Consider the following 27,591-nt stretch of genomic DNA (forward strand, 5'->3'; position numbering starts at 1 on the left):
CCATAAGGACCCCAGACATTGCACTGGGGCCCTCTCTAATCCAGTGTGACCTCACTCAACTTGATGACGGCTGCAAAGACCCTTCTTGCAGTTAAGGTCACATTCACAGGTACCAGGGGCTGAGACGCGGACTTGACTTTTCAGGGGACACAATCGGATCCACGACGCTATGCAAACATTAATGAAAAGCAGGCTGGAAGTTACTATAATAGTATCAGACACAACAGACTCCAGACCAAGACGTATCACCAGGAATAAAAATGGTAGAGGGGGCCAACTCATCAACAAAGGCAAAGCAACCCTCATTGTGTCTGCACCTGCTCCAGAACTCGACATCCCATGAAGGAAGGGACAAGACAAATCCTTCAGTAGAATCGGAGGTTTCAACATCTCTCTGAGCAACGGTAGAGCCAGCACAGATCAGAAATCTTTTGGAAGAGTTGAACAACGCTAACCATCCGCCTGGCCTGCCGTATACGAAACACTCCACCTGTATGCTCCAAGCGCACGAGGAACATTCACCAAGGTGGACCGCACTATGGCCATAAAACAAAATCTCAAATTTTAAAAAGGATTGACACCATACAAAGTATGGTCTCCGGCCACCAGGTAAATACGCAAGAAACTAATTTTGGAAACGTGTCTGGAAAAAATCCTCAAGTATTTGGAAATTGACAACACATTTCCAAATAAACCATGGGTCTGAGAAGAAATCATAATGGAAATTAGAGAACATTTTCAGGGGCGCCTGGGCAGCTCAGTTGTTTAAGCATCTGACTCTTGGTTTCGGCTCAGGTCATGATCTCAAGGTTCGTGAGTTCAAGCCCCGAGTGGGGCCCTGCGCTCACAGTGTGGAGCCTCCCTGGGGTTCTGTCTCTGCCCCTCCCATGTCAGTCTCTCTCAAAATATATAAATAAACTTAAAAAAATTTTTTTTCGCAGAAAACACAACATAATCTTGCAGGATGTGACTAAAGTAGTGCCTAGAGGGAGAACTATGGCCTTCAAACCAGATGTTGAAATTCAGACCCTGGTTCCTCCCAGGACATCGTTCCTACACCCTCTCAGTGAACAGCACAGGTTATAAGAACGGATCCCTGCTTACATTGTGATTTCGTACAGGCCACAAAAGGCCGCTTCTTTAAATTTTTTTTAAATGTTTATTTATTTTTGAGAGAGAGACACACACACAGACAGATCATGAGTGAGGGAAGGGAGACACAGAATCCGAAGCAGGCTCCAGGCTCTGAGCTGTCAGCAAAGAGCCTGTCGCAGGGCTCGAACTCACGAACCATGAATCATAACCTGAGCTGAAGCGGGGCGTTCAACCGACTGAGCCACCCAGGCGCCCCTCAAAAGGTTGCTTCTTTACTTTTACTGACCCTTTTGCATTTATTAGCCAAAATTTTTGTCTATAGAATCAACCATTTACCTTGAAATATAAGGTAAAATAAAAAAGTAATTATTTTTTGCTTGAGCCTTTGATTTATTTTCAGAGTAATGACACGATGCTCAGCAGCATCCACCTGTGACTATACACAGTTTTTTTCTGCTTTTGAGGCCCAAAAGTTCCACGGGGAGACCCTTGAAGCTGGCTCCTGAGTCCTCCCCATCCCCAATGATTTACTATACAATTGTCAAACACACAGAAGTGTTGAAAGAACTTTGCAGGGAACAGTCACAAACCTACCACCGAATTCGACAGGGAACACTTTTCTCTGATCAACAACACCAGCACTGCTTACCCTCCTCAGAACCTATTTTCATGGCACTTCATGTGTCTCCTTCTAGGCCTTTCTCTGTGTACTATACGTATTTCCCTATCGTGTTAGTCTGCTAAGGCTGTCATAAACAGAATACCACAGACCAGGGGGGCTTTGACAACAAAGTTCTGACAGTTCTGGAGCCTGGACATCCAGGGTCAAGGTGGGGGCATGTTTGCTTTCTCCGGAGGCCTCCTGGGACACGGGACGTGGGCTGTGGTTCTATGTCCATGTAGCATGTCTGACAACCCGGTGCTGATGTTGGCCGGGGAGTTCAGTTCCTCCCGACCGGGACCCTGCCACAGATTGCTTGAGTGTCCTGAGGACACGGTGGCTAGCTTCTTTCAGAGCCGGTGATCCAAGAGAAGAGACAGCAGACCAGGTGGAGGCTTCCCATTCTCAGGACCTAGGTTTGGAGGGGACATAGCATCACCTCTGCCACATCCTATTCCTTAGAGTGACTAAATGCACACACGCTGAAAGGGAGCAGGGTTTGGCTTGGAATTTATGAACCCATCATAAATGAACTTTTATGGAACACTTTGATTCCTGAAAGTCGTCTCCCTTACACTGTAATTCTAAGATGACAAGGATCATGCATTCTCGGGGAGCCTGGGCGGCTTAGTCAGTCAGTTAAGCCTCCAACTTGGGCTCAGGTCATGATCTCACAGTTCGTGAGTTCGAGCCCCACGTTGGGCTCTGTGCTGACAGCATGAAGCCCACTTCAGATCCTCTGTCCCCCTCCCTTGGCTTCTCCCCCCACCTCATCTTCAAAAAAAGGAAACAGTAAAGGAATCCTGCATTTTTGCCTCGCCACTGTACCCCCAACAGAGCACGGCCCACTCAGGCCCCTAACTTCAGACCTTTGTGGGCAGTGGAACCGAGGACGGTGTGGGGGTGCTCTCCACAACTCGGAGAGATGTCTTTGGAAAACACACGTCGCTTGTTTTGCACGGGGCGTACATCCACATTACCTGCACTAAAGGACATGACAAGGCTCAGGATGCCCGGCTGGCTCAGCCCGGAGAGCACGCGACTCTTGACAACAGGGATCTGAGTTTACCCACATTGGGCATAGAGATTACATATAAGTAAACTTAAAAATATATATGCTCTGTCTCTCCCTGTCTCAAAAATACATAAACGTTAAAAAAAATTAAAAAAAAAAAAAAGGGGGCGCCTGGGTGGCTCAGTCGGTTAAGCGGCCGACTTCGGCTCAGGTCATGATCTCGTGGTCCGTGAGTTCAAGCCCCGCGTCGGGCTCTGTGCTGACAGCTCAGAGCCTGCCTCAGATTCTGTGTCTCCCTCTCTCTGACCTCCCCCGTTCATGCTCTGTCTCTCCCTGTCTCAAAAATAAATAAACGTTAAAAAAAATTAAAAAAAAAAAAAAGGGGCGCCTGGGTGGCTCAGTCGACTGGTTAAGCGGCCAACTTCGACTCAGGTCATGATCTCGCGGTCCGTGAGTTCGAGCCCCGCGTCGGGCTCTGGGCTGATGGCTCAGAGCCTGGAACCTGTTTCAGATTCTGTGTCTCCTCTCTCTGACCCTCCCCCGTTCATGCTCTGTCTCTCCCTGTCTCAAAAATAAATAAACGTTAAAAAAATTAAAATATATATGTATATATTAAGAAAAATGAAAAGAAAGAACTCAAAACATGACAAGGCTCTTCAAGAGGAAGAAGTGAGACTAGCCAGCCGCTCCAGGCCACACACCAGTGCCCCAGAAACCTTCCCTAAGAAACATGCAACTTCCACACCGAGGCCAGCTATTTTCAAGCTTTTCTGTGAATTTCTGCTTCCTTGTTCATGGATCTGTCACCTTCAGCACTTTCTACAGGAAAAGGGCTGGTAGAACCCAGTGACCGCTGAAAACCGCGGATGCAACTAGAAATGAGGCGAACTCTAACCTCCAGGGGAAACCTGTCGGCCGGCACATAAGGGGAAACTGAGGCAGAGAGGCCACTCAGCTGAAAACAGGACGGAGAAGATTCAAACCCGGTGTCAGGCAACCCAAGAACCTTCTGTAGCCCTGGTGTTCTTTCGACTGAGGGAAAAGACACCTGACTTTCAATAGAGCGCTATGACCGTTTTCCAGGGCGCTGCTGCGCGACCGTGCCCAGCGTCCGTGGGGACGTTCCGTGTCCCCACCCTGAGCCTCGGTCCCCAGCACACATTGACGCCCACCCGCCCCCGCCCCCGCCCCTCCACGACCGGATTCCTTCTAGCACCTCACAAAACACGAGGGCGGAGCACCCTCTCAGCTCACAGCGGACCCGCGGCACCAGCCAGAGCCGGCCCCGCCCCAACAGCGGCAGACCCCGCCCCGCGGCGGCAGACCCCGCCCATTCACTGCCGAGCCGCCCCCCCCCCCCCGCCCCGCCCCCCGGGTCGTCGCGCGTCTGAGGGCGGAGGCCTCCGCGGGCCGAACCACGGTGCCCCTCGGAATGGGGGGGAAGGCGGAATTACCGCCGCCGCCGCCATTGGCTTGGGCATAAGTAATTAAAGCAACTCGCCTTCATTTTGGTATCGTGCCAGACAGCCGTCTTTCCAGGAGTACTGGCCACCTCTTGGTCGCCAGAAGTTCCTTTTATATTTTGGAAACGTCCATTCTTTTGCCCAGTCAGTGGACGACTCTAAGAGCCATCACGGAGAAAGGGAAACTTAACTCATGTAAGCGAAGCTTTGTCTGGTGAAAGGCTAAGATATCACAACCAAGATAGCTTGTTGAACTCATAGTGTTTTCCAGCATATACTTCTGAGTTAGGTGTTCCGTTTCAGTGACTAACCCGGTTCCTTGTGCCTCCCCGGGGCGTCACAGATAGTGTAGTCTTTCAGCGCAGAGCCCGACGGGAGGAGGAAGGGAGTGGCTGCCATGTTGGACGGGACCATCCTGTCCCACAGGCGGGGGGGCTGGGGTTCCCAGTGAGTTTGTGGTTTGGGCCCAGCAGCTGTGGTGCCGCGCCTCAAGCACATGGTTGTCATGGGAGCCCTGTCGTGGTCCCCCGTAGAAACACTTGCGGCTCCCGACCTCCTCCCGGCATCCTGCGATTATCAGGGCGTGGACACCCCCCTCCCCGAGCTCCGTGGGTCGGCCCGCGGCATGCACATGGCCCGGCGGCAGGCGCCGCGCAGTGCGGCCTGGGAGAGTCGGAAGCGCGGCGAGGCCGGGCGAGGCGGCAGCGGCGGGCCCATGCAGGACGCAGAAAACGTGGCGGCGCCCGAGGCGGCCGAGCAGCGGGCAGAGCCCGGGCAGCAGCAGCCGGCCGCCGAGCCGCCGCCACCGGGAGAGGAGTCGTCGCGGCCCGCGGGGCCCGACGCGCAGGAGGCAGCAGGCGGCGAGGACGCGGAGACCGGGCCGCAGCCCGCAGTGCCGGCTGAGCCCGCGGCCGACGGGGAGGAAAGGGAGGCTTCGGCTCCAGGCTCGTCCCCGCCGCCTCCTGAGGAGCCCCTTGCGCCGGCCCCGGCCTCGGGCGAGGCCCCAGCGGAGCAGGCCGGGAACGCGTCGGCCGAGGCCCGGTCCGAGGGGGCGGGCGGGGAGGACGGCGGCGCGGACGAGCCTTCCTTCAGCGACCCCGAGGACTTCGTGGACGATGTGAGCGAGGAAGGTGAGGCGGCGCGGGAGGCAGTGGGTCGTCCCCGCGTTCCACTTGTAGTCCCCCGCCTAGGGAAGGGTTTCTAGGAGCGTTTGCATCTCCTTATGTGTGTTCTCTCTCCAGAATAAAGCGGGGCGGGGCGGGGCTGGGGGCCAGGAGACCGGAGACCGCTTGGGAGCCGCTCGGTTGCACTAAAACCTGGATTTTGGAGGGTGGTGATGATGGACAGTGGGCAAGCTGGAGCCGTGGCCGTGTATGGCATCTGGGGCCCAGCAAAGCAGGACAGTGCACGTGCCGCACTATCTTGGGTGACACTTCCCTGTCTGCAGGTCTGGGTGTCCTGAGTGATGAGCCACACCTGTCAAAGGCCTGAGCCAGACCTCATGGGGACGCTTTTTGGGGTTGATGCGATGCTGTCCCTTAGAACAAGTCGTGACAGAGCTGGGTTCCTCTGCCCCTGCTCCACAAACGCTTCTGCCTTCAGAGAGTCTTAACAGGACTGGAAGGCTGACTCTGCCAGATTCCTGTCTGGTTTTTTCTTTTCTGAATCTGTAGGCAGACGCTTGTCCTGTTGGCGCATGGTATTTTTAGGGTGTAGTGTCATTCATTGTAGCTTTACTTTACTTCTTATCTTGATTCAATTTGCAGGTATTTCTGCTTCTTGCCTGAGAGCTTGTCTTCTAAAGTGACGTCTGTAGTGCCTAATCTTATTTGCTTATGTTTTGTTTTTAGCCATTTGAACTGTCCGAGCTCAGAGCACATCAGTGGATTCCTGTCGGTTATAGTAGAATGGGAAAGAACAGCGAGGAGGTAGCTAAGGACATGCCAAGAAAATAAGATGTTGTCATGTTAATTTGTTTTGTTTTGTTTCTGAGATCTCGCATCCCATCATACGGAGATTGAGTCAAAATCAAAGAATCTCCAGTAAAACAAAGACGACTTAGGGAACCAACAGCACCGTTTACTTTTAACTTAAACGTAACGTTGAGGAGTGACCTGCTGTTGTCGTTATTCTCATACTTTATTTCTTAAGGGATATTTTAATGTGTATTTACTTTTGGGAGAGAGAGAGTGTGTGTGAGTGGGGGAGGGGCAGAGAGAGAAGGAGACAGAATTTGAAGCAGGCTCCAGGCTCCGAGCTGTGAGCTGTCAGCACAGAGCCCAGCGCAGGGCTTGAAGCCATGAAATGCGAGATCATGACTTGAGCACAACGTCAGACCCTTAACCGACTGAGCCACACAGGCCCCCCTCTTAAGGGATCTTTTAGCCTGAACAGGAGGAAAGGCCACAGCAGTGAACACTTGGGCTGCTGACCCAGCGAAAGTCCCTTACCTGTGAGGAAATGTGCTCCTTGCCGTGGGAGAGGTTGCTGACAATTTACGAGGAGGCAGTGTTGCCGGGACCCTGCCAGGCTCTCCTGCCCTGACTAGCATTTGTTTCCATTGCACCAAGTTGTATTTTGTAGTTTAAGTTTTGGTTCGAAAGCTCATTTCGAGCCTCTGAGTGTTTACTCTGCGGTTGATTTCTTAAAAAGCGTTGAGCACGTCGATTTCACGCAGGATTTCTGCCGCGTGGACCATTTCCAGAGTTGGGTTGTGTGGCAGGACTAATGTGAGCACGAGCCAGCCAGGCCAGGTGACTGCCCGGAGGGCCTTTGGGGGCCCTTGTGATCCTGAGACTGTCCCCAGAGTGGCCTGTGAGGCCCCTGGTCCTAGGGAACTAAAACTGAGCACACCAGCAGCTTATTTCTTGAGGCCATCTGGTTGTGGTCAGCAGTCCAAGGACGTTTTGTGCTTGGTGAGAAGAGCTGCCCCGTGGGGTCACTGAGGTGCAGAAGGTGAAAATGGACAGGGTCTCCTAGAAGAGCTCTCTGGGAGGTGCCGGAAGCTCCAGCTGGGCCATCCTGACTCCTGACTGAGGAGCGGCTTTGCCAGCGCGGCATCCTTTCAGACGTGCAGCTGCTGCTGCTGCTGCTGCTGTTGCTGCTTGGCCAGACGACTATGTGACAGTTTTGAACTCCACATGTTTTCTTTTGGGCCCGCTAAATAGCATTTATCTTTATGTTTGGTATTTAGTTTTGAGATTTGCCTGTCTCTGTTTCTCCTGGAGCCGGGCCGGGACTCCACACGGCAAGAGTCACCAGACGTGGGCGTGGGCACTGGTGATGGTGAAGGAGAGGTGTCCCTTCAGCGTGTAGTTGCCGTGTTTACTCCTTACCGTGTATGGGCACATTCCTGTAAGCTAGACGCGTAAAGATTGTGGGAAGGAGTCCACAGTTTGTGTAGAAGCTGAGCTTTTTATTGTAAACCTTGTAAATTCAGATCAGGCTAAACAGGCCATATTTAATTGTATGGTAGGAGCTTTAACAGCGACCCAAGGAGCTGACTCTGGCCTCTCCAGGGAAGGTGTCTCCCGCTGCTGTGACTGACTTGCCTCTTTCCGTCTGTTTCTCTTGGTCTCAACTTTTGCCTCTTTGGAAATAAGAGGCAATTCTTTTCTTAGAGTCAATGCTTTTTATTCACCCGTGTAAGTGTTGAAATTAGAGATTGTTTATAACAGGGGCTTGCTTTGAAACTAAAGGACTTTTTTCCTTTTTGAAAAAGTTGAATTTTTTTTTTTAATTATCGAAAATTTCCAATATGAGAGTGCAGAAAAATTTGCCTTAGATTTTGAGAATGAAATGCAGCAAAGGATATTTTTGGACACGTATCTTTTTCAGCATGTTGAAATTCTTAAGAGTAGAATTCAAAACAGTAATAATTAGGTTCCAGGACCCAGGGAGACACGTGGGAAAGCCACCGCTCCTCCTCGGGTGTGTAAAATTGCCTCCTGTCTCCTGCTCTCCTTCGGGCTGGGTTTGCCGCTCTAGCTTCATCTCGTGCACTCTGATGGCAGCTTTGGTCTGGTTTAGCTCCCAGTGCAGCCAGTGCCTGTAACTGTAACTTTGTAGACCAGCTAACGAATCGGGTTTAGGATTCGTGCAGAATTTGTGTTGCAAAGATGTCATCTGATGCTGGGTTTGACCTCTGAATGCTCCCCTCCAGCAGCTGGTCAGGCCTTTTATTGCTACAGGAGCTTCATGGTCAAGAGGCGTCGAGGCCAGATGCAGGCCTCGGGTAGGACAGCCGCGGTCAGCCCCCAGCTAGCATTGTCTCCTGCCCGGCTTGCTCGCCCATGGCTCCCACACCTGTGTGTCTGTTCCTCAAATGCGTCTTTTTCCTGGCCCTCCTACACCTGTCCTCTTTCTCGTGATCTAGCCGACCATCTTAGGGAAATGAAGCAAATCTAACATGTTTGAGTGCTTACGGTTTGGGTTTTATGATCTTAATTTTAAAGGGAGGTGACATGAACTTGAAACATTTTCAGTTTCTGAGTGTAGTTAAGAAAATAACGGTTAACGCACACAGCTTATGGCGTGCTACGCACAGTCCTGAGCATTTACGGGTCTGAACGGCTGGTGTCTCCCAAGCGCCCTGTGAGGTATATCATGCGGTCGGGGACACTCAGTCGTAAGGGGCATTGCTGTTTGCTCTCACGAGCCCGTGGGTTTTCTAGCCTCCTAATGTACACGGCTGTTTTACATAGAGAGTACCGGGTGCTAGTTGTTCGTTTTGTCTTAAACTGGACGTGGGGAAAGTGCCTGCTAGTGGGTTCGCGTTGGAGGTGGGTCAGGGAAGGCTACTGCGGGTGTTTCCTACCCCACTTTCCTAGAGAGAGGCCGTCTTTGGTTAGCCTTCTGCGGTCTTCAAGTCTTTAAAATGTTGATTTAAGTAAAATCTTCCTTTATTTCCAGAAATGAATGGACGTTTCTGGAAATGTCCATTCCAGACAGGGGGAACATGAAGAGTTAAAATCTTCCTAATGTTTTTAAGTTTGAATTTTGAGTTAACCCAGGGCCAGTATTTCTTTCATTCACAGTGGAACCACTTAGAGGATTCATTTTTTTATAGGGAAGTCGTTCAGTGTGGGAAACTAGCATATTAATGTCCTGCCTTCATCAGAAAAAAGCCATTGGTCCAATCTTCCACCCATACAGAACTGCTGGGGGACATCCTCAAGGACCGGCCGCAGGAGGCGGATGGGATTGACTCGGTGATCGTGGTTGACAATGTTCCTCAGGTGGGGCCCGACCGGCTGGAGAAGCTCAAAAACGTCATCCATAAAATTTTTTCCAAGTTTGGGAAAATCACAAACGATTTTTATCCAGAGGAGGATGGAAAGACAAAAGGGTGAGTGATGTTCCCCGCGGTCTTGGCCCCTGATGCCCCGTGGCTGTTGTCGGGCAGTATGCGAGTCGCTGTGGACACACAGGTGCCCGCCTCACCTGGTGGCTCTGCCCCAGCCACCCTCGGCTGGGGTCTCTACGCAGAGAGAAGGAGATCCGCGTGGTTCTTGAGTTTGGATATTGTGGGTTGCTTGCTGAATTCTGAAGAAGTCGGAGCTTCGCGGGGCACCTGGGTGGCTCAGCCGGTTAAGCATCTGACTCTGAATCTCCGCTCGGGTCATGATCTTAACGGTTTCATGAGTTTGAGCCCCACAGTGCAGAGCCTGCTTGGGATTCTCTCTCCTCTGCGTCTCCCCCTCCCTCCCCCTCCCTCTCAAAGTAAATAAACATTAGGGGTGCCTGGGCCTCTCAGTGCATTAAACGACCAACTTCATTTCAGCTCATGATCTCGCCGTTCGTGAGTTTGAGCCCCACATCAGGCTCAGTGCTGACAGCTCAGAGCCTGGGTCCTGCTTCCGATTCTGTGTCTCTGCCGCTCCCCTGCTTGTGCTCTGTCTCTTTCTTCAAAGTTAAAACATTTTTAAAAATTTATTAAAAATTTTTTTTAAGAATCCGGGATTTAAGTCTTCTGCCATCAGAACGATAATTGATGTGATCCATCCTGGATGAAGGGCTCGACAGATAGGAGGCTGGCAGGATTTCAGGGAAATTTTACATGCGGTATTCTGTTGATTCTAAGATGAGCTTTTTTTTTTTCTTTCACACGGTAACGTCTCTGAAATGGGGTTCCTTCTAACAGTCTACGTGAAAGCCTTGTGCCACTGCTTAATTAGCAGCTTTTTTCCCCCCAACTGTTGCTTAAAATAGTGCATCTTTTAAAAACGGTAGCGTATGGTATGTGTCCTGGAGTTTGCTTTTCAAACTCAATACGAGGTTTTCTGTGTCAGAAAACCTTTCGTGTCAGACCTTCTCTGTTAAAATCTCACATGATACTGGTCTTAGAGAGTGTAGGCAAATTGTCTTTTACAGGACAGGAATGTGAAGAGTGAAGATACTGTGTTTTTTAATTCTGGTAGTTTTGAAGCTATCTTGGATAGTTTTATTTTTACTTTTACTTTATTTTTTAATTTTTTTAAATCTTGGGTAGTTTTTTTTTTTAATTTTTCTTAACGTTTATTTATTTTTGAGGGAGAGAGAGAGAGAGAGAGAGAGAGAGAGAAAGAGAGTGACAGACCATGAGCAGGGGAGGGGCAAAGAGAGAGGGAGACACAGAATCCGAAGCAGCTCCAGGCTCCGAGCTGTCAGCACAGAGCCTGATGTGGGGCTCGAACACGCAAACCGGAGATCATGACCCGAGCTGAAGTCAGATGTTCAGCCGACAGAGCCAGCCGGGCACCCCTAGCTTGGTTAGTTTTAAAGAAATTGTTTTTAAGAAACTACCAAATATGGGTAATGCTCCTTAACGCTGTTTCCTTCAGAAACTAGGTGGAATAACGACCTTTGTGACCCCTGCTTGCTTGTATTGTAGGTGTTAAAACGAAGCATTCTCTGAAAGTCTTTATCATTTTGTTTTTAATACACTGTATCAGACTAATCCCGTTCTTGGATTTTTCCCTAGCTTTACTGAGAAAGTTGACATACAATAGACTTGTATAGTCTCAAAGTGGGTCACGTCATAAGTTCTGACACATGTACACTTGTGAAACCCTTTCCACGGTCAAGCTAGTGAACGTTTTGATTAATCGTTTTCTGATTTGTGATTGTGGCGTTAGACTTTGGATCTCCCATTAGGGTTTCGTTTGCGTTTAAGGAACCACCGCTGGCAACTTGACCCTCGGGGATGTGGCGGTAGACGGGGCATTGGCCTTGACGGCATTTACTGGTCGGGTGGACGGGTGCTCGTAAGTGGCACACGGCCCACCCGGTCTTACTGGCCGCACTCCTGCAAGATGTTCTGTCCTGATTCAGGTATACGTTCCTGGAATACGCCTCCCCTGCCCATGCCTTGGACGCCGTGAAAAATGCAGACGGCTACAAGCTGGACAAGCAGCACACGTTCAGGGTCAATCTCTTCACTGACTTTGACAAGTAAGTCCTGGCTCCACAGGCGTGAGTGGCTCAGCGGGTCTGGGGTGGTGCCATCAGCCTTTCGGGGAGCTCCGTGCTCCGGGCACGTCCCGACCCCTGATGTTCCTGGCCGGTAGCACCCCTCGCCCACTATCACGCGGTGGGGGGCAGGGGCACACACCGCCTGCTGCTGAGAGCCGCCCACGGAGTCGCCACCCTGTTCCCTCCCCCCTTGTAGTCGTGCCACGTGTTCCTAAAGGGCAGCTCCTCTGTTGCAGGTATATGACGATCAGCGACGAATGGGATATTCCAGAGAAACAGCCCTTCAAAGACTTGGTACTTGGGTGCACTCCGCCCGCGATTGGGAAGAGGAGGGGCGGCTTCCCGGCCGAGTTGGTCCCACCTCCGGGAGCACTAGTTGGGGGCCGGCTCCGATCACGGTCGATGAGATGTGTTCTGTCCCTTGCCTTGGGTTCCTTCTCTAGGGAAACTTGCGTTACTGGCTCGAGGAGGCAGAGTGCAGAGACCAGTACAGTGTCATCTTTGAGAGTGGGGACCGTACTTCTATCTTCTGGAACGACGTGAAGGACCCTGTCTCCATCGAGGAGAGAGCGGTAAGTAAGCGTGGCCACCCCGCGGGGCCTCCCTCTGTGTTTCCTTAGCGGGGAGCTGGGGGCCAGAGCGGGTGGACGTCCTCTTCCCCGAGATCACCCGTCGCCACGACATCCTGCGCTCTTCTGGTTTTGGAATAAGCCCCGAGACGTGAGCGGGCGTCTCGTGTTTTTCAGTGAAGAGTCCGAGGAGTAAATCCTCGTGGGAGCGGGAGGCTCTGTGCCGGCTCTCCGCGCTGGTGTTAACACGGGCCCTGACTTTTCCCACAGAGATGGACAGAGACCTACGTGCGCTGGTCCCCCAAGGGCACCTACCTGGCCACGTTCCACCAGCGAGGCATAGCTCTCTGGGGGGGAGAGAAGTTCAAACAGATCCAGAGATTCAGCCACCAGGGGGTTCAGCTCATTGACTTCTCGCCTTGTGAGAGGTAAGCGGTGTGCCCTCGCTTTGTGCCGGCCGCTGCAGGTTACCGTAAAACGTACTTTGCAGCCATTCCAGACTTGGCGGAAGTGTTGCAGCAGGGAACTTCCTGGGAGGCGTTTGCTGGTGTCCGCTGTGTCATTTGTGCACGCGGACACACCTGACTTTCTCCAGAGCCACTGGGAGTGAGTTGATGTGTCCCTTTCTAGGGGTAGGCAATTCTCTTAGCTGAGTGTCCCCAGTGGCGCTGCAACCTTCTGGAAATGTAGCGTTGATCTGCTGCTTTCAGTGAAGCCCTGCTGTGTTCCGATTTCTTCCAGTACTGTTCTTTGTAAAACTTGAGTCCCTTCGGTTTAGGATCTAGTCCAAGGCTGGGTACCGTGCCTGGAATTTTCTTATGAACGGCGTTTCCTCGTGTGGGAGATGGCAGAGGGCTGCGGTACCAGGTGGGGCGCCGGCAGCTTCACGGGCTCCGCTCCCGCAGCCTGGCCTTCGTGTCCGTCCAGGGCTTTGCTGCCCAGAATGCCCCCCGCTCTCCTGCCTTGTGGCCCTGCTCGGGGCTGTCCCCGGGCCTTACCTGTGACGTCCCCTCTTCTTACCGCATGGTCCTGAGTGCCTTGTGGATTCACGACGGTTCCTGGTGTCCCAGGGCTCCTGAGACGTGGCTCTGTGTTACCTGGTTTGCTTTCTGAGTTTTTTTGGTAGAAGATTTTCCTCACGCCTGGAAAACTAACGTGAATACTTCGGTAGCATCCCTGTGCTAATTCTCTAGCTTTAACGATTTATGACTTTGCTGTATCCGTTTCAAATTTATTTTCGCTATTGGGGCACCTGGGTGGCTCAGTCGTTTGAGCGTCCGACTCTGGATTTCAGCTCAGGTCCCGATCTCACAGTTCCTGAGTTTGAGCCCTGCATCGGGCCCTGCGCTGACAGCGTGGAGCCTGCTTGAGATTGTCTCTCTCCACCTCTCTCTGCCTCTTTCCCACTGACTCGTGCGCATGCGCTCTCTCTTTCTCTCTTCCTCTTTCTCAAAATAAAATGTTTGAAAAACAAAAAAGAGGTCTTGAGCGTTTTGAAGAAATGCTGGTGTTTTTACGGAAGTGCGTCAGTCCCGATAAAGGTGTCCTTCCCTGGTGATCGTGGCTCTTGTCTCCCACCGGCAGCGCCGACGTTTCCCTAACTGCTGCTGCCGCCCTGCGTACTGCGGTTTCCCCCTTGGTCTCCCCCATCGCTGTCGTGTGCAGCTTGTTGTTCAAACCAGGGGCAGGGCCTGTGTGTTCAGCCCTCCCGTCGCCCCAGCCCGTTACCCTGCCCGCACGCCCTCCCTGTGCTGTCCTTTGATGGTGGCCCCTGAGGAAGATGGGGCCGGGTGGATGTGTCTCATGACTGGCTTGAGCTGTCCCGTCACCGGTCCCCTCCACCTTGGTGTTTCCTGTAAACGGAAGTTTCTACGCGATGTTTCTTACATCTGGTAAGATAGGTTTACGGAGCGTGTTCTTGGAGGACTCAAGATTCACAACCGCTTTGCCATCTGTTTGGTACATAACACTTGACGTCGTGTTGTGGCAGTGGTGCACGCGGGGACTCCTGGTCGCGCGCCGCATGGCGTGTACGCGGAGGAGCCGTCCCGGTCCGGCCGGCGGTGGGTTCCACCTGCCTTCTAGACTTCCCGTATCCGCTTGTGGTTTATGCGTGTAGACACACGTGTCTGTCTGCTCGGGGACCGGACCTGGACCGTCCCTTACTCATCGCTGTATCTCTGGTGCTCCGCAAAGCGCGTGACACGTAAGACGCTCACAGGAGTCGGCGAGTGAACGCTTCAGCCCTCTGGGGTGTTTTTCAGTTCAGTGCTCAGCTTCCGTAGTTCAGCGTGACGGTCACGCCGCCTTGTAGGTGTGTGGAGTGGGTCTGTAGAGGGAACCTCATGGCTCGTAGGGAGTGACTGCAGCCTGGCGTCAGCGTCTTGAGCACCAGGAGGCTCTCCTGGGCGGGGCCTGTTGCCGTCATTCCTCGTTGAGTGTTTCTGCCTTTCCTGGGTCCTGTGAGGGAGCAGTCTGTTTAGATACTTGCACTGTGTGTAAGCAGGGTGAGGCGGTGCCCTGGGTGTAGATGAGCCCGCTGTTGGGTGAGTGAGAAGCCCCAGGCGCAGAAGTGGTGTTATTAGAAGTGTGCTTGCTTTTGAAACACGTGGCTGGCTGTTGAGGTCCCCTCCTCGTCCCAGGCAGACCTCGACAAGGAGCACGGGGAACGGCACCCCGCCCCTCCCGGAGCACACACGCGGGTTTCGGTCTGGGATCTGCTGCATCTTTTCTTGTCCTGATTCTGTGGGGAAACACGGGGCCTGGTCCAGGAGGGACTGTGTGCCTTGTGCCCCGGAGGGGGTCAGCTCCGGGGTTTGGAGTGAGTACTGGTGGCAGGAGCCCCAACTACATCGTCTGGAAGTCTCAACCATGCCTCGAGCTACCTGGAGCGGAGGCCCGTTGGGTGCAGATGCTCACCTCATCCGCCCACAGCCTGGCGCTCCAGGGCGAATGGTGGGATGGTGGCGGGGGTTCTAAACTGGGTCTGCTCTGTTACAGGTACCTGGTGACTTTCAGCCCTCTGATGGACACTCAGGACGATCCTCAAGCCATCATCATCTGGGACATCCTGACCGGGCAGAAGAAGAGGGGCTTCCACTGTGAAAGCTCAGCCCATTGGCCTATTTTTAAGTGAGTAAATGAGGGGTAGTCACCGGCCACCTCGTCGTGGCCATTTCTCCTGACAGAGCCCGATACTTCTGTCCTTCTTTTTAGGTGGAGCCACGATGGTAAATTCTTTGCCAGAATGACACTCGACACGCTTAGCATCTATGAAACTCCCGTAAGTAGCATAGTTTCCTCAGCAGTGGCCTGCTCCGTCGGGAGCTGCTGGGGGCGCCTGCTTCCCTGTGTCACGGGTTGGGGGGATGGAGAGAGCAGCTCTCCTTATGCAGAATCGGGGGGAGCTGGGGGCGCCTTTCCCGTCCTGTCCCTGGGGGTCTCCCTGCTGGTGCTGCTGCCAGGAGACTGGGACGGGAGTAAACAGAAGGGGCCTCGGAGATGGGTGCCTCGCTGCTGTCGGTGGATCGGTTTGTTACGTGCCCCCCGCCGGGTTTATGCCAGGCTCATTCCAGAACCTCGTTTGCTTTCTCTGAAAATTTGCTTCTGTCACGGAGACCACAGTGTGATTTGACTCCGTTGTGACCCTCGTTTTTCCACAGTCTATGGGTCTTTTGGACAAGAAGAGTTTGAAGATCTCTGGTATAAAGTAAGTGACCGTGCTCACCAGGTGGGGCTTAGCCAGCTCCCCCCTTTGGCCCTGCGCGCTCACGCAGCGGGAGGAGGCGGCGTGGACTTGGTCTGGAGACGAGGGGGCACGGCAGGCTCTTGGCTATCACCCACGGGCCTGCTTGTTGGTGCGGGCCTTGCAGCCACTCTCCCTCCTTATGCCCAGCGACTCTTGGGGGGGGGCGGGGGGCGGCGCAGGCTTGGCTCTAGCCAGGCGTCCTGTCCCTGCCTTGGAGCTGGAGCCTCAGGCTGCAGTCTTCGAGGGAGACGGGCTGGAGGGGGCTGGAAAGGGCTTCCGTGCTCTCTATGGTCCATGCAGCGGTTCGATGGCCTTTGGCGAGCTGCCCGGGAGGCACGTGTGTGGGCGCGCGCGTGCGTGTGCTCTGCGGGCGGCCCGTGTGTGGAGGAGCACCTGTGGTGTGGGGACGTGAACGCTCTTGGGCATAGCTGTGGCTCATGATAAAAACTAAACCGGGAATCGATTCTACGCAAACAGTTATGGTAGACTCTGTGGGTCTAGCTGGCGAATCGTGTGGGCGCCTGGCCTGGAGGTGCCTGCGCGGTGGGGGGCATCGTGCTCTCGCTTTGAGGTCATCCCGCGCCCTCTGCGGGGGTTTCCCTTCAGCCCCGTAGTGAGTCTCAGGCGTCACTCGGGGTCCGGAGGCCGCAGCTCCCCCCTCGCCCTGCAGCCGCGATCTGTGGCAGCCGAGGTCCCGGTCGGGGCTCGGGCGTCTGCCGCGTGGCGGCCGGGAGCCTCACCAGCGTCTCTTCCCGCTGGCACGGCGAGTGCAGTGACGCTCCGGGTGGCAGGGGACCAGCTCTCGGGGAGGGCGGGCTGCCGCCCTGGAGGGTGAGCCCGTGTCCACCGCGCTTCCTTCCTGTCGGCGGCCTGCCGGTCCTTGGGCAACACCGGCTTTCTTCGTTCTGCAGAGACTTCTCTTGGTCTCCCGGTGGGAACATCATAGCTTTTTGGGTGCCTGAAGACAAAGACATCCCGGCCAGGGTGACCTTGATGCAGCTTCCTACCAGACAGGAGATCAGGGTCAGGAATCTCTTCAATGTGGTGGATTGCAAGCTACATTGGCAAAAAAACGGAGATTACTTGTGCGTTAAAGTGGACAGGACCCCGAAAGGTACCCAGGTGAGTGGACGCCCCGAGCAGAGGCCGTGCCTTGCAGCTCCAAGCCGGCCCTACCCCCGCCCCGCTGAAGCTGCTGACGCGGTCTCTGTCCGAGCTCGTGGGTCACTCTCAGACCCGCCAGGTAGAGGCAGTGGTTAGCGGGCGTGTCCTCGCTAGAGCTCTTGTTGCCTTGGCACTGAGGTGCAGGAGACCTGTGGGCACAGTTTACAGGTCACGGGGATGCAGTGTTGTCTCCGGGCACCGGCCTGCCTTCTCAGGAGACGGGAAGCCAGTGTGTCCTCTCCGTTTCTTTCTCAAGCACAAAGGAGCGTGCTGGGCACAGTTCTGCTCCCTGATTGGTTTTATTTGCATCATTCATGAGTTCTTCGTCCCGACGGGAGCGTTTGCTCCTCTTTACGAAACAGCCTGGAGACTGAGTCCCTCCACTGTAGCGCTCGCCCTCGAAACGCACAGTTAGTGGCTTTTTGGTACATTCACTGACTCATGTGGCCGTCGCCACGGTCGGAACTCGAGACCATTTCTGTTACCCACAAAGGCAAGGAACTCCGCACCCATCGGCACCACTGCCCTCTCTGGCGCGCTCCTGTACCCGCCGCTCTGCCTTCTGTCCGTCTGGATCCGCCAGCCCGGGACGCTTGCTGGGAAAGAAGTCCTACAGCATGTGGCCTTCGTGGCTGGCGGCCCTCACTGAGCACGTCCAGGCTTATCTGGGCCGTGGCAGGTGTCGGTGCCTCCCCCCCTGCTCAGGGCCAAGGGACGCGGCTGCCCTTATGTGCGTTTATCTGTGGTGGGCACTTGTTGTTTCCGTCTTGGCTGTTGGGAATCAGCACCCGGGTCTCTGCGCGGGAGTGCCTCAGGGGGACGCTGCAGGGCATTGCGCTGTTTCCAGATGGTTCATTCCTGCCCCGTTGGTGGGTATCGGCACTGTGGGAGTTCTGCAGACAGGCTACTGCCCGTGCAGAGCCCTTTCCGTGCAGGGGCGTGACCTTGTGCATGCAGGCCCTCTCCTTGCAGGGGCGTGACCCTGGGGCAGCTCTCCAAAGCAGAACGTGGGCCAGAGAGGGAGTCCGCTGTCCCCTGCAGGGACCGCGCCCGTGCACTTCCATCGGTGCTGTCGTGACGGCTGCACTTTTAGTCACTTGACCTGTGTGTCCCAGCTGTGTACGTTTCGTTGGTCGCCAAGTTGACTTGTCCTTGACTTAAGCGTTTCTCAAGTTTTCAGTTTCTGTGAGTTCATCCCCTCTTTTTCTCCTGAACAGGGCGTTGTCACGAATTTTGAAATTTTCCGAATGAGGGAAAAACAGGTGCCTGTCGACGTGGTGGAAATGAAAGGCAAGTTCCGTTGTTCCTTCGTGAGCCAGTGGCCCTCGCGTGCAGCCCCCGCTCGGCCTTGGCCCTCGCGTGCAGCCCCCGCTCGGCCTTGGCGCTCCCCAGGCTCCCTACCTGAGCAGGGTACTCGCAACCCTGATTGGTACGTGCTGTCCGCCTGCGAGCCCGCCCGTTTAGGGTTCCTTTGGCCCTTTCTGGCCTCGGTCCCCACTTCTGGCTGCCATGAGAGTATGTCCCGGTCGCTGTGCACATCCACCCTGGCCGGTTTCCCGCTGAGAGGCTGTGCCGGGAATGGGTTTTCATGACACTCTGAGCGCCCAGCAGCAGGAGGGTCATCCACTGGCAGCCGCAAGTTGTTGGCTGACTAGGGCTCTTTTCTGGGCCTGTGAAAGCCGCTCAGATCCCCCGTTTCTGCCTCTAGACGGGAAACGTAGCCTGTGTCGTTGGTCGTGTGTGGTGTTCTACTTTTGTTCTCTGTTTTGCTGTGGAGAGGAGGAGAAGGGGGCGGGGAACACAGAATGAGAACATGGGTACAGGCTCACCACCCTGCCTTGTTAGCCCTTGGGGGGCCGTGGAGTCCCCCCTCCCCCCGTGAGCGCTCCAGCAAGCGGGAGTCCACGGGTTGTGCTGGGCGTCGGGCCCAGGCCCCGCTGTGGTGGGCATCTACGGAGGTGGCGGTCCCACGTGGCCAGAGTCTCCCATGAGTCGCTCGCACACTCGTCCTTAGGCCTGGCAGGTGGTCCTTTTAGTGAGTTTAAGGATTTGGGGTGTTTCTCTCATTGAACAGCAAAGACTGTGCAGGAATGTTGCCTGATCAGGAACGTTGCTTTATTACATGACCTGAGGGGCTTATTCTTTCTCCTGACTGTAGAAACCATCATAGCTTTTGCCTGGGAACCCAACGGGAGCAAGTTCGCAGTGCTGCACGGGGAGGCTCCTCGGATATCCGTTTCCTTCTACCACGTGAAGAACAATGGGAAGATTGAACTTATCAGTAAGTAGCCTCCCCCTTGGCAGATGGACAGACAGACGGATATGCACTGGGGACAGAGCCCCGTCCTCGCTCCACATGCGTGTTCGGCTGGCTGGGAACCGCTGCTTAGGCCGCCCCACAGCCGAGAGGGTCCCTGCGGCTCAGGCCTCACATGCTTCCAGCCCACAAAGACCGGGCCCCTGGGAGGGAGCCCTGCCCTCTCTCCCAGCCCCGGCCCTTCACAAGAGGGCTTCTGAGTGGAGGTGGTCTCCCTCTTGTAGCCACAGCTGGTGTCTCTGGGCTGGGGCCCCGCCTCCCCACCATGCTCTGCTCTGCCTGTGTGCGAGGCAAGCAGGGTCCTGGCCTCTCTCAGCAGGGCCCCTCGTGCACAGCTTCCTCGCAGGAAAGACAGCGGGTTGGTTCGGTGTCTGATGGTTCAGGTGCGGAGCTTGTCTTGAGAGAACTCCGGTGAACTCAGCTTTTACCTCCTGAGCTCAGTGGTGTTTGTGGTAGAACCGTTCTGGGGTAGGTCGGTGGCAGCCGCAAAACTGACCGCGTCATTAATTCCCTGCCACAGACGAGGAAGTAGGAGTCGTTAGGGGCTCCCAGATCTGCGCTGTCTCGTTAGGAAGTAGGTTCGCAAATGGCCAGCGTCCAAGTGCCTTCCATCCCTGAACGCCCTGTTACCCACCTTGGAAGGTCACATGTCCGTCCTGGGACAATCGTGTGTGTTCTGTTAACACGCGTGGTTGTTAAAGGACAGCTTACAGTTTCTGTTCCTCCCGTGTTTGGTCTGAGAATCCTGTCCTTTGGATGGTGTCACCCTCCTCACGTCTCCCTGTCCCCGCTGGGCCCCCCGTCCTTGGATCCCCTGCAGGCCGGGACCAGGCCCCAGGGGGTTCACTTTGCGTCCTCCAGGGAAGAGACCCTAGCGTGCAGCCTGAGCCTTAACGGTCTGCTCTCCAGGGGCTCTGCTGGCCCCTCGTGGGATGTGAGCCTCAGGGTGTTGGGCAAAGTAGCAGCTTTCAAACGACTTGTGACTGCAGAGTTCAGAAGGTGTTCGAGTCCCTGAAGGGTGGGTCTCGGGCTTTCTTGGGTGATATGTGTCTCTCCACGTCTGGTGGGGGGTGTGGGTTTCTTGCCCTCGTGTGGAGACCCCGTGACCCCGTGACAGTTTTTACGGTGAGTCCTCTGTGCAGTTTCACTGGGAAGTAGGTCTCTCCGAACGTGAGATGTTACTACAAATCGTATCATAGCTTCAAGGTATCTCCTTTTTCTTTTTGTGTTTGAACTGTAGGTCATAACTTAAAAACGTACCCAGACGATGGGTTTTCCAAAATGTTTTCTCCGGGAGGAACCAGGCGTGGGGAGCACATGTGGATATCCGCCCACTGAGGCCGCGTGAACCCATCGCCCGCCCTTTCACAGACTTCTAACAGCCACTCTCTTTCCTTTCAGAAATGTTTGATAAGCAGCAGGCAAATACCATCTTCTGGAGCCCCCAGGGACAGTTTGTTGTGTTGGCTGGCCTAAGGAGGTGGGTTCCTACTGTCTGCTGCCTTCTGCGTGTCCTGAGCCACGCTTGTGGGCCTCACGGGTCAAGCTCCGGGTTCGGAACCATCACAGTGGTCCCTTTTGCGTGATGGGGCACGTGTCCTGCACGAAAGGACCATCCTGTCTTGCTCAGACTCGGGTGGACCCCAGGTCGGGCAGAACGGTCCTGCAAGTGTGTTCCGGGTGCACCTGGAGGACATGCGAGTGTTGTCATTTCCTCGCGGTTAGGTGAGCCGTCTTGGTGGCAGGGCAGCGAGCCTGGTGTAAACCCCGTCCTCTGGCGGGAGGGCTGTGTGAGCTCGGAGCCTGCCTCTGTCCAGGGTGACCGTGGGGCGGGTGGCGTCCCCCCGCCCCCCGTCCTTGGCCGTCCGGCAGCCGTGGGAGCGCATGAGCAGAATAGGCTCCGGTTGTTCAGTGTTCTGACTTCATTGGAGGTGTTTTGGGGGCTTTGGCCTCTGTCTTCTCTGAAAGTAGTCCTGGCAGGCGTACAAGGTGCCGTGTCCACTTCCCCTGTCTTTGTTCACGACACCCTTGGGCCGTGGCTCCTGGATTAGTTCTCCTCAGCAGCCAGGCAGCGGTAGGGGGTGCCCGGGGCTCTCCTGTGTCCTGCCCTGGAGTCTGCAAGGAGCGAGGCGCCATGACGGCCTGTGTGGACTGATCGTGTGCTCTGTCTCCCCAGTATGAACGGCGCCTTGGCCTTCGTCGACACTTCGGATTGTACGGTCATGAACATCGCGGAGCACTACATGGCGTCCGATGTGGAGTGGGACCCTACCGGACGCTACGTGGTCACCTCTGTGTCCTGGTGGAGCCATAAGGTACGGGGCCCCAGTAGCCCGCGCGCAGCGTGAGACCCTCCTCCCCTCCCGGGTTTCCTCAGGGTCGCCCTGCGGTGATTCTTCATTTGCTCTTTGGGGCTCTGTCCAGCTGCCACTGCCCCAAAACCCTCGCCAGCAGAGCACCCGAGCGGCCGGCCTTGCCGTGCGTGAGTCGGCCGGCGTTCCTGGATTTTTTCCCCAAGTTGGACGTCTTACGCTCGCTGCGGCCTGAGCCCAGGCCACCTTCCTCTGGCGCAGTAGCCGGGGAGCTTCTCCCAGTGGGAATCGGGTTGGGTGGTTTGCCCCGCACTCCAGAGCCACGCTGTCCTGCGGCTTGGAGGTGGAGGGAGGACGTGCCGTACTGCGCACACAGTTTCCCAGCATGATTTTTCCACGCTCAAGAAGCTTGTGGTTCAGAGGAGCCCTGTCTGCCCAGCCCACCGGGCCCTCGGTGAGGCGGCCTCTGCCCGCTCCCCCGCTCCCCTGGGAGCGTGCGCGCACTGGGCTGGCTCCTCCCAGGCGGCTCATTTGCTCCTCCCTGCCTGGAGCGGGCCTCCTCCGTGGGCAGGCACCCGTCCCGCCCTGCACTGTCTTCACAGTGCGCTCACGGGCTCGAATCCATCTCGGGGGCTGGTCGCGAGTTCATTTCCTCTCCCGAGAGTGGAGCGTTGTGTGGGCAGGGGCCTGTTCCCTGGCGTGTGGTCCCTGTTCCGTCCCGGTTTGCCGTCTGAGCAGGAGCTCCCGGGGAGAAGGCTGCTGAGGCTAGGGTCTGGGGTCTGGGACTCCCCGAGAGGACACGAAAGCACGTGTCAGGGAGCCCGTTTCTTAGTCTCGAACGTCGGGTAGCCTGAAGGACTGGAGAAACGCCGTGCTCCGTGGGTGTGCGAGCCTGTGTGTGGTGCACGTTCCGCGTGGTGTCTGCATGCTGGAGTGTTCGTGTCAGTGCTCCAGGCTCAGTGCTCCTGAGCTGCAGGGGGTGGGGGCCTCTGCTGAGCGTCTGCTCTGTTTAGTTACCGTTTTTTATCAACGGAGGTTCTGAGAGTTGAACCAGCTCCTGCGAGTCCACGGCCTAGGAGGTCGTATCCGGGCGATTCCGTTTAACAAAAGAACAACGTTCTGGGAGCCCAGACTCAGCAAACGTCACCGTGCTGTCTTAAGCACAAGCTCTCTACTCGCTTCGTGGTGATCGTGCCGTGTGTCTAAATTTGAGCGCCGTCTCCGTGAGGCCCACCTTGGGCCTCGTTAAAAAATCTTTTAGGCCGTGGGCCCCTCCGTCAGATCCCGACGTGCTCCCAAAGTGCTGGTCTGGGACCAGCTCACGCCAGCATGTAGCTTCAGGTCCCGCTTCCTTCATCCGGAAGGTGGTGCCGCGGAAAAGATGTCAGCCGAGCCGAACAGTGTGTTTAGTGACTTTGTCAGTGTACGTTCTGGTATGAGTTCTCCATTGCGGATCAGTAACGGAGCCAGTGCCCCGTGACGCCCTTCGTAGGTACTCCGCGCCGTGCTCTGTGACGTGGGTAGCTTTCTGTCGTGTTTGTTGACGGTGTTCCCCTGCTGCGTGAGCTCCCGAGAAGCAGAGATCTTTGATTCACTGCTGTCTCCCAGATACCACACCGTCGGTCGTTGGCTCTTAAACAGCCGTCGGAGGGAGGAGCGCTTGACTTGGGTGGCCCTGTGAGGGGCCCCCGCGTCTCGCTGTGACGGGGTGGCGAGCAGCGCTTTGCCCTCTGCCCCCATGCAGGTGGACAACGCTTACTGGCTGTGGACTTTCCAAGGCCGTCTTCTGCAGAAGAACAACAAGGACCGTTTCTGCCAGCTGCTGTGGAGACCTCGGCCCCCCACGCTCCTGAGCCAGGACCAGATCAAGGTCTGGGGCCCCGGGGTCAAGGAAACGTGGAAGCCTCTTTTCCATCACCGCTGCTGGGGCGGTAACGAGTGGGGAATGGGAACATGACGTTTTCGGGTACCTTTGGAAGAGCGGTGGGAACACTGGGAAGCCAGTGGGAATAGTTCCAGTGTCGTGAATGTGGGTTTTCGGGCCGTTCCTGCCGCATCCGTGCCCTCCGTGGACGTTGGCATGAGCTAGAGGGGATGAGCAGGTGCTGGGGGCTGGTAAACCGTGCTGGCAGGATTGAGGGGAGCCCTGAGCAGGCCTTTTTAATTTGCTGAGACAAAAACAAACACAAGCCAGTCAGGATTTAAACATTCGAGGGGCCCTGAGACAGGAAGAGCGTGAGAGGGGCAGGGCAGAGAGAGAGGGAGACACAGATCCGAAGCAGGTTCCAGGCTCCGAGCTGCCAGCACAGAGCCCGACGTGGGGCTTGAGCTCACAAACTGTGAGATCATGACCTGAGCCGAAGTCAGACGCCTAACCGACTGAGCCCCCAGGTGCCCCTCGAATGTTTAAATCCTGACTGGCTTGTGTTTGTTTTTGTCTCAGCAAATTAAAAAGGATCTGAAGAAATACTCCAAGATCTTTGAACAGAAGGATCGTCTGAGCCAATCCAAAGCCTCAAAGGTTAGCTTGGTCCTAGGACTGTGGGAAGTGCCACAGGTGGCCACTGTCCCTCTCTGACATGGAAGGGACAGTGTCAGGCCCTGGGAGGAGGGGGGACAGGGAGGTGCTTGTCCGCTACCCACGTGCACAGACTGGCCTTCCAGGTGCGTGTGAGGGGAAGGAGGAGGGCGCGCCCTCCGTTCTTGTCCTGGGGCGGGGGTGGGGGTTGGTTGGTGGTGGTGACTGCCGACCTCAGTCCTCGTGGCGAGGGGACCGTCAGCCCCGTGACTTTCCCACTTCCGCGCACAGGAACTAGTGGAGAGAAGACGCACCATGATGGAAGATTTCCGAAAATACCGGAAAATGGCCCAGGAGCTCTACATGGAGCAGAAAAATGAACGTTTGGAGTTGCGAGGAGGTAACCATTAGCTGGAGATGTGTTTTGTTAGGACAGGACTGTTGAAACATCTTTCTCCCTCTTGTGTGGGCTTTCCAGTTAAGCGTCAGGTGTTTCTGTCAAAGAACCCAGTTTGCTACGGGCACAGGTTCACGTGCACAGTCCTGTGTGGAGGAGGCTGGAGTGGGCGCACGTGGGCACATGCCCACGTGTCCCCACCCTCCCCGAGTGGGCTGTCTGCACGCCACGTCACTTCCCTCCCCCCCCTCCCCTCTCCGCAGGCGTGGACACGGACGAGCTGGACAGCAACGTGGAAGACTGGGAGGAGGAGACCATCGAGTTCTTTGTCACCGAGGAGATCATCCCCCTGGGCAATCCGGAGTGACCTGAGCAGCGTGGTAAGACCTCTTCCTTCAGACGGGGACGAGCCACACCCAGACGCGGGCCCGTCTCTTGTGTTGTGCTGTCCCTTCGCTGAGAAAAGAGCCAGGTTCATGTTCTCAGGGTCAGCAGGCCCTTTTCATGGAACCTGCAAGGGTCAAGTGCACACCCTGGCTGTCCGAGGTGGGGCTCTTCTCTGAACACGGCGGGACCTTGAGCCCCGGATTTAGGGAACGTGCCCCTCACGTGGGCTCTGGTCGTGGGTGAGAGGCAGAGCTGGGGAAGAGGAGGGAGGCCAGCCGCAGCGTGCCGGGAGAAGGCCTCGGTGTGCCCAGCAGAGACAGGCCTGTGGGTCTGAGATGGGAGCCTCCGGAGCACACGCGGGCTTCCTCGGCAGGCAAGCGAGGGCAGCGTTGTGTGCGGGGCGGCCAGCGGACGGGGCTCTCTCCCCCCCTTCCGGCGCTCCTGCTCCTGGTCATCTCTGGCGTCAGGCGGGAGAGCCTCGGGTCCCTTCCGCCTTCTGAGATCGTACGCCCCGTGCCTGCCGTCAGGGCGCGCTTTCCGCAGAAGCCCTTGCTAACGTCCCTCTCGTCATCGCGGTGTAGGGCAGAGAGTAAACACCTGATCCTTCTTGCAGCGTCCCCGGGGCTCGTGCTGGAACGAGGTCGTCCCTCCGCAGAAAGTGCCCACGGTGCCTGCGTTTTACCTGTGCTTTGTCTCGCTCCACACTGTGCGCCCGGACTCTCCCATGCCCACGCGTCGCTGTGCCTTCAGCCCCCGGTCCCCACCACGGGGGAGGTTTCAAGGCACCGCTTTCCTTTTCTCTCGTTTGGGGTTTTTAAAGTCATGCCACCAGTGTTTGTTACTCAGACTCGTGCGCGGCAGGGGCGCACCCAGCCGTCCCCCTCCGAGAACTCGTCCTGTCCCGTGGCGGGGGGCCAGTGTGGCTGTGTCGTGGAAACGGGGGAGCCGCGCCGTTCAGGTTGTGCTAGGTTCTCAACAGGCTGCGCGTGGAAATAAAAACAAACCTGTATGAAAAAGCTGTCTTTCTCCTCTCTTTGACGTAGACACCGGCCTCGAACTTGGTTCCTGTGCCCCCTCCCCCTGTGGTGGTGGCCCTCCCACCTCCCGATTTGGTTGTGTTTTCTCAGCTGAGCTCTGCAAACTAAAGCATCGGTCTGATCGGTGCAGAAAAACCGTTCTTGCAGCATTTTTTTTGTTTTCCACACTTGTCTGACCTGGTGAGAAAGATCTTTCTAGACTTCCTTGGAGTCCTGCAAGTTAAGTTGTTCGTGAGAGTTGTCACTTTAGCCGCCGTCACGTGGTCGTCTTTGACAATTTAACTTGATTTCTCTCCTGAGAAGGGAGTGAGCAAATCCACGTAATTTCAGCCCCTGTTGATTTGCAACGTCCACTACCCATTGGTGCCTTGTCAGACTCCACCGCGCCTCCTCTTTGTGTCTCCGGGAGCCGAGAGCCTGGGTCAAAACGCACAGAACAGGCTCGCTGCGCTTTCACCGCCGTGGTGCCCGTGAACTTGACACATTGGGATTGGAGGAGAAGCTGTCGTCCGTGGGGCAGAAGCAGCTCGGGGGCTGGGGCCGCCTGCCGCCAACCCCACGCCCCCGGCTGCGAGGCGGCACTGGGCGCTCTGCCCGGTTCCCGGTCATGTCCGTCCGCACACGGTGTCCAGTGTTTCTTACTGGCTCTCACACCCTTTAAGCCTCAGCGTGCAGAGACCTGGCTTTTTAAGTTGATGACGGTAAGAAGGAAAAGGCTCATGTTTTGATCATGTTCACAGATTTTTAACATCTTTCAAAAAATTTACTTTCGACTGTTTGCGACTCAGTAGTTGTAATTGTTTTATGTGATTTGTTAATAAAAGAATTTCTGAAACACCTGGTTTGTTTCTCTCTCTCGTGCTCTGGAAATGGGTTTCCCAGGGCCAGCCCCAGGGAGAGAGTGTTCTGATCCTTCCTGTGGGGGCGGGGCGTCCCCCTCGCTCTGGCTTCTTTGGCTGGGGCATCAGGGTGGGCGCTGGCCCCAGCCGCCCGCACCGGCCCGCTGTCCTCGTCCTGTTTCCAGAGGCAGGCAGGATGGGAGGGCGTGTACCCTCGCGTTGAAATCAGAGACGGGCTTTTCGGCGGTTCCTGTGGTCACAGGCTGGAGCCTTCGTGGAAGAGGGGGACGTGGGCGTTAGATGGGCGGCTCTCTCCGCTGTCCCCTTGCCTTGTTCATGGGGTGAGGTTGACCTAGAGCTCAGTACTGACCCAGATGCCGAGGGGAACACAGCAGGCCCCACACGACCCTGCCCTCGCCAGCCGCACCGGCACACTTGGCGGTTGGTCATGGCCCCTGGGCTGGACAGGCCAGGACAGCCCTGGTGACCTCGAGGGACTCATTCGACTTCAGGCCCAACCCCTGCTGCTGCTGTGGGCTGCCCTCTGTGGGCCTTTGAGTGCTGTAGCTGTCTCAAAGTTGTGTTTCTTAGATTTGAACTTCGTGGATCTGGCCTCT

At 55.8% G+C, this 27,591-nt stretch overlaps 1 protein-coding gene across 1 annotated transcript; it reads left to right on the forward strand.

Moving 5' to 3' along the window:
* Positions 1–4,866: 4,866 nt before the first annotated feature.
* On the forward strand, positions 4,867–26,970 carry EIF3B (eukaryotic translation initiation factor 3 subunit B). Its single transcript, XM_047839014.1, has 19 exons — positions 4,867–5,364; positions 9,389–9,581; positions 11,546–11,665; positions 11,923–11,980; positions 12,130–12,258; positions 12,526–12,683; positions 15,256–15,387; positions 15,472–15,538; positions 15,918–15,964; positions 16,915–17,125; positions 18,385–18,457; positions 19,326–19,448; positions 20,886–20,964; positions 21,661–21,799; positions 23,541–23,666; positions 24,240–24,317; positions 24,606–24,714; positions 24,975–25,091; positions 25,712–26,970. Exons 1-18 carry the CDS (start codon positions 4,950–4,952, stop codon positions 25,076–25,078), a joined length of 2,361 nt encoding a protein of 786 aa, XP_047694970.1. The 5' UTR covers positions 4,867–4,949; the 3' UTR covers positions 25,079–25,091; positions 25,712–26,970.
* The last annotated feature ends 621 nt before the right edge of the window (positions 26,971–27,591 follow it).

This window comes from Prionailurus viverrinus, chromosome E3, assembly GCF_022837055.1.
Source record: "Prionailurus viverrinus isolate Anna chromosome E3, UM_Priviv_1.0, whole genome shotgun sequence".
Classification (NCBI taxonomy): domain Eukaryota; kingdom Metazoa; phylum Chordata; class Mammalia; order Carnivora; family Felidae; genus Prionailurus; species Prionailurus viverrinus.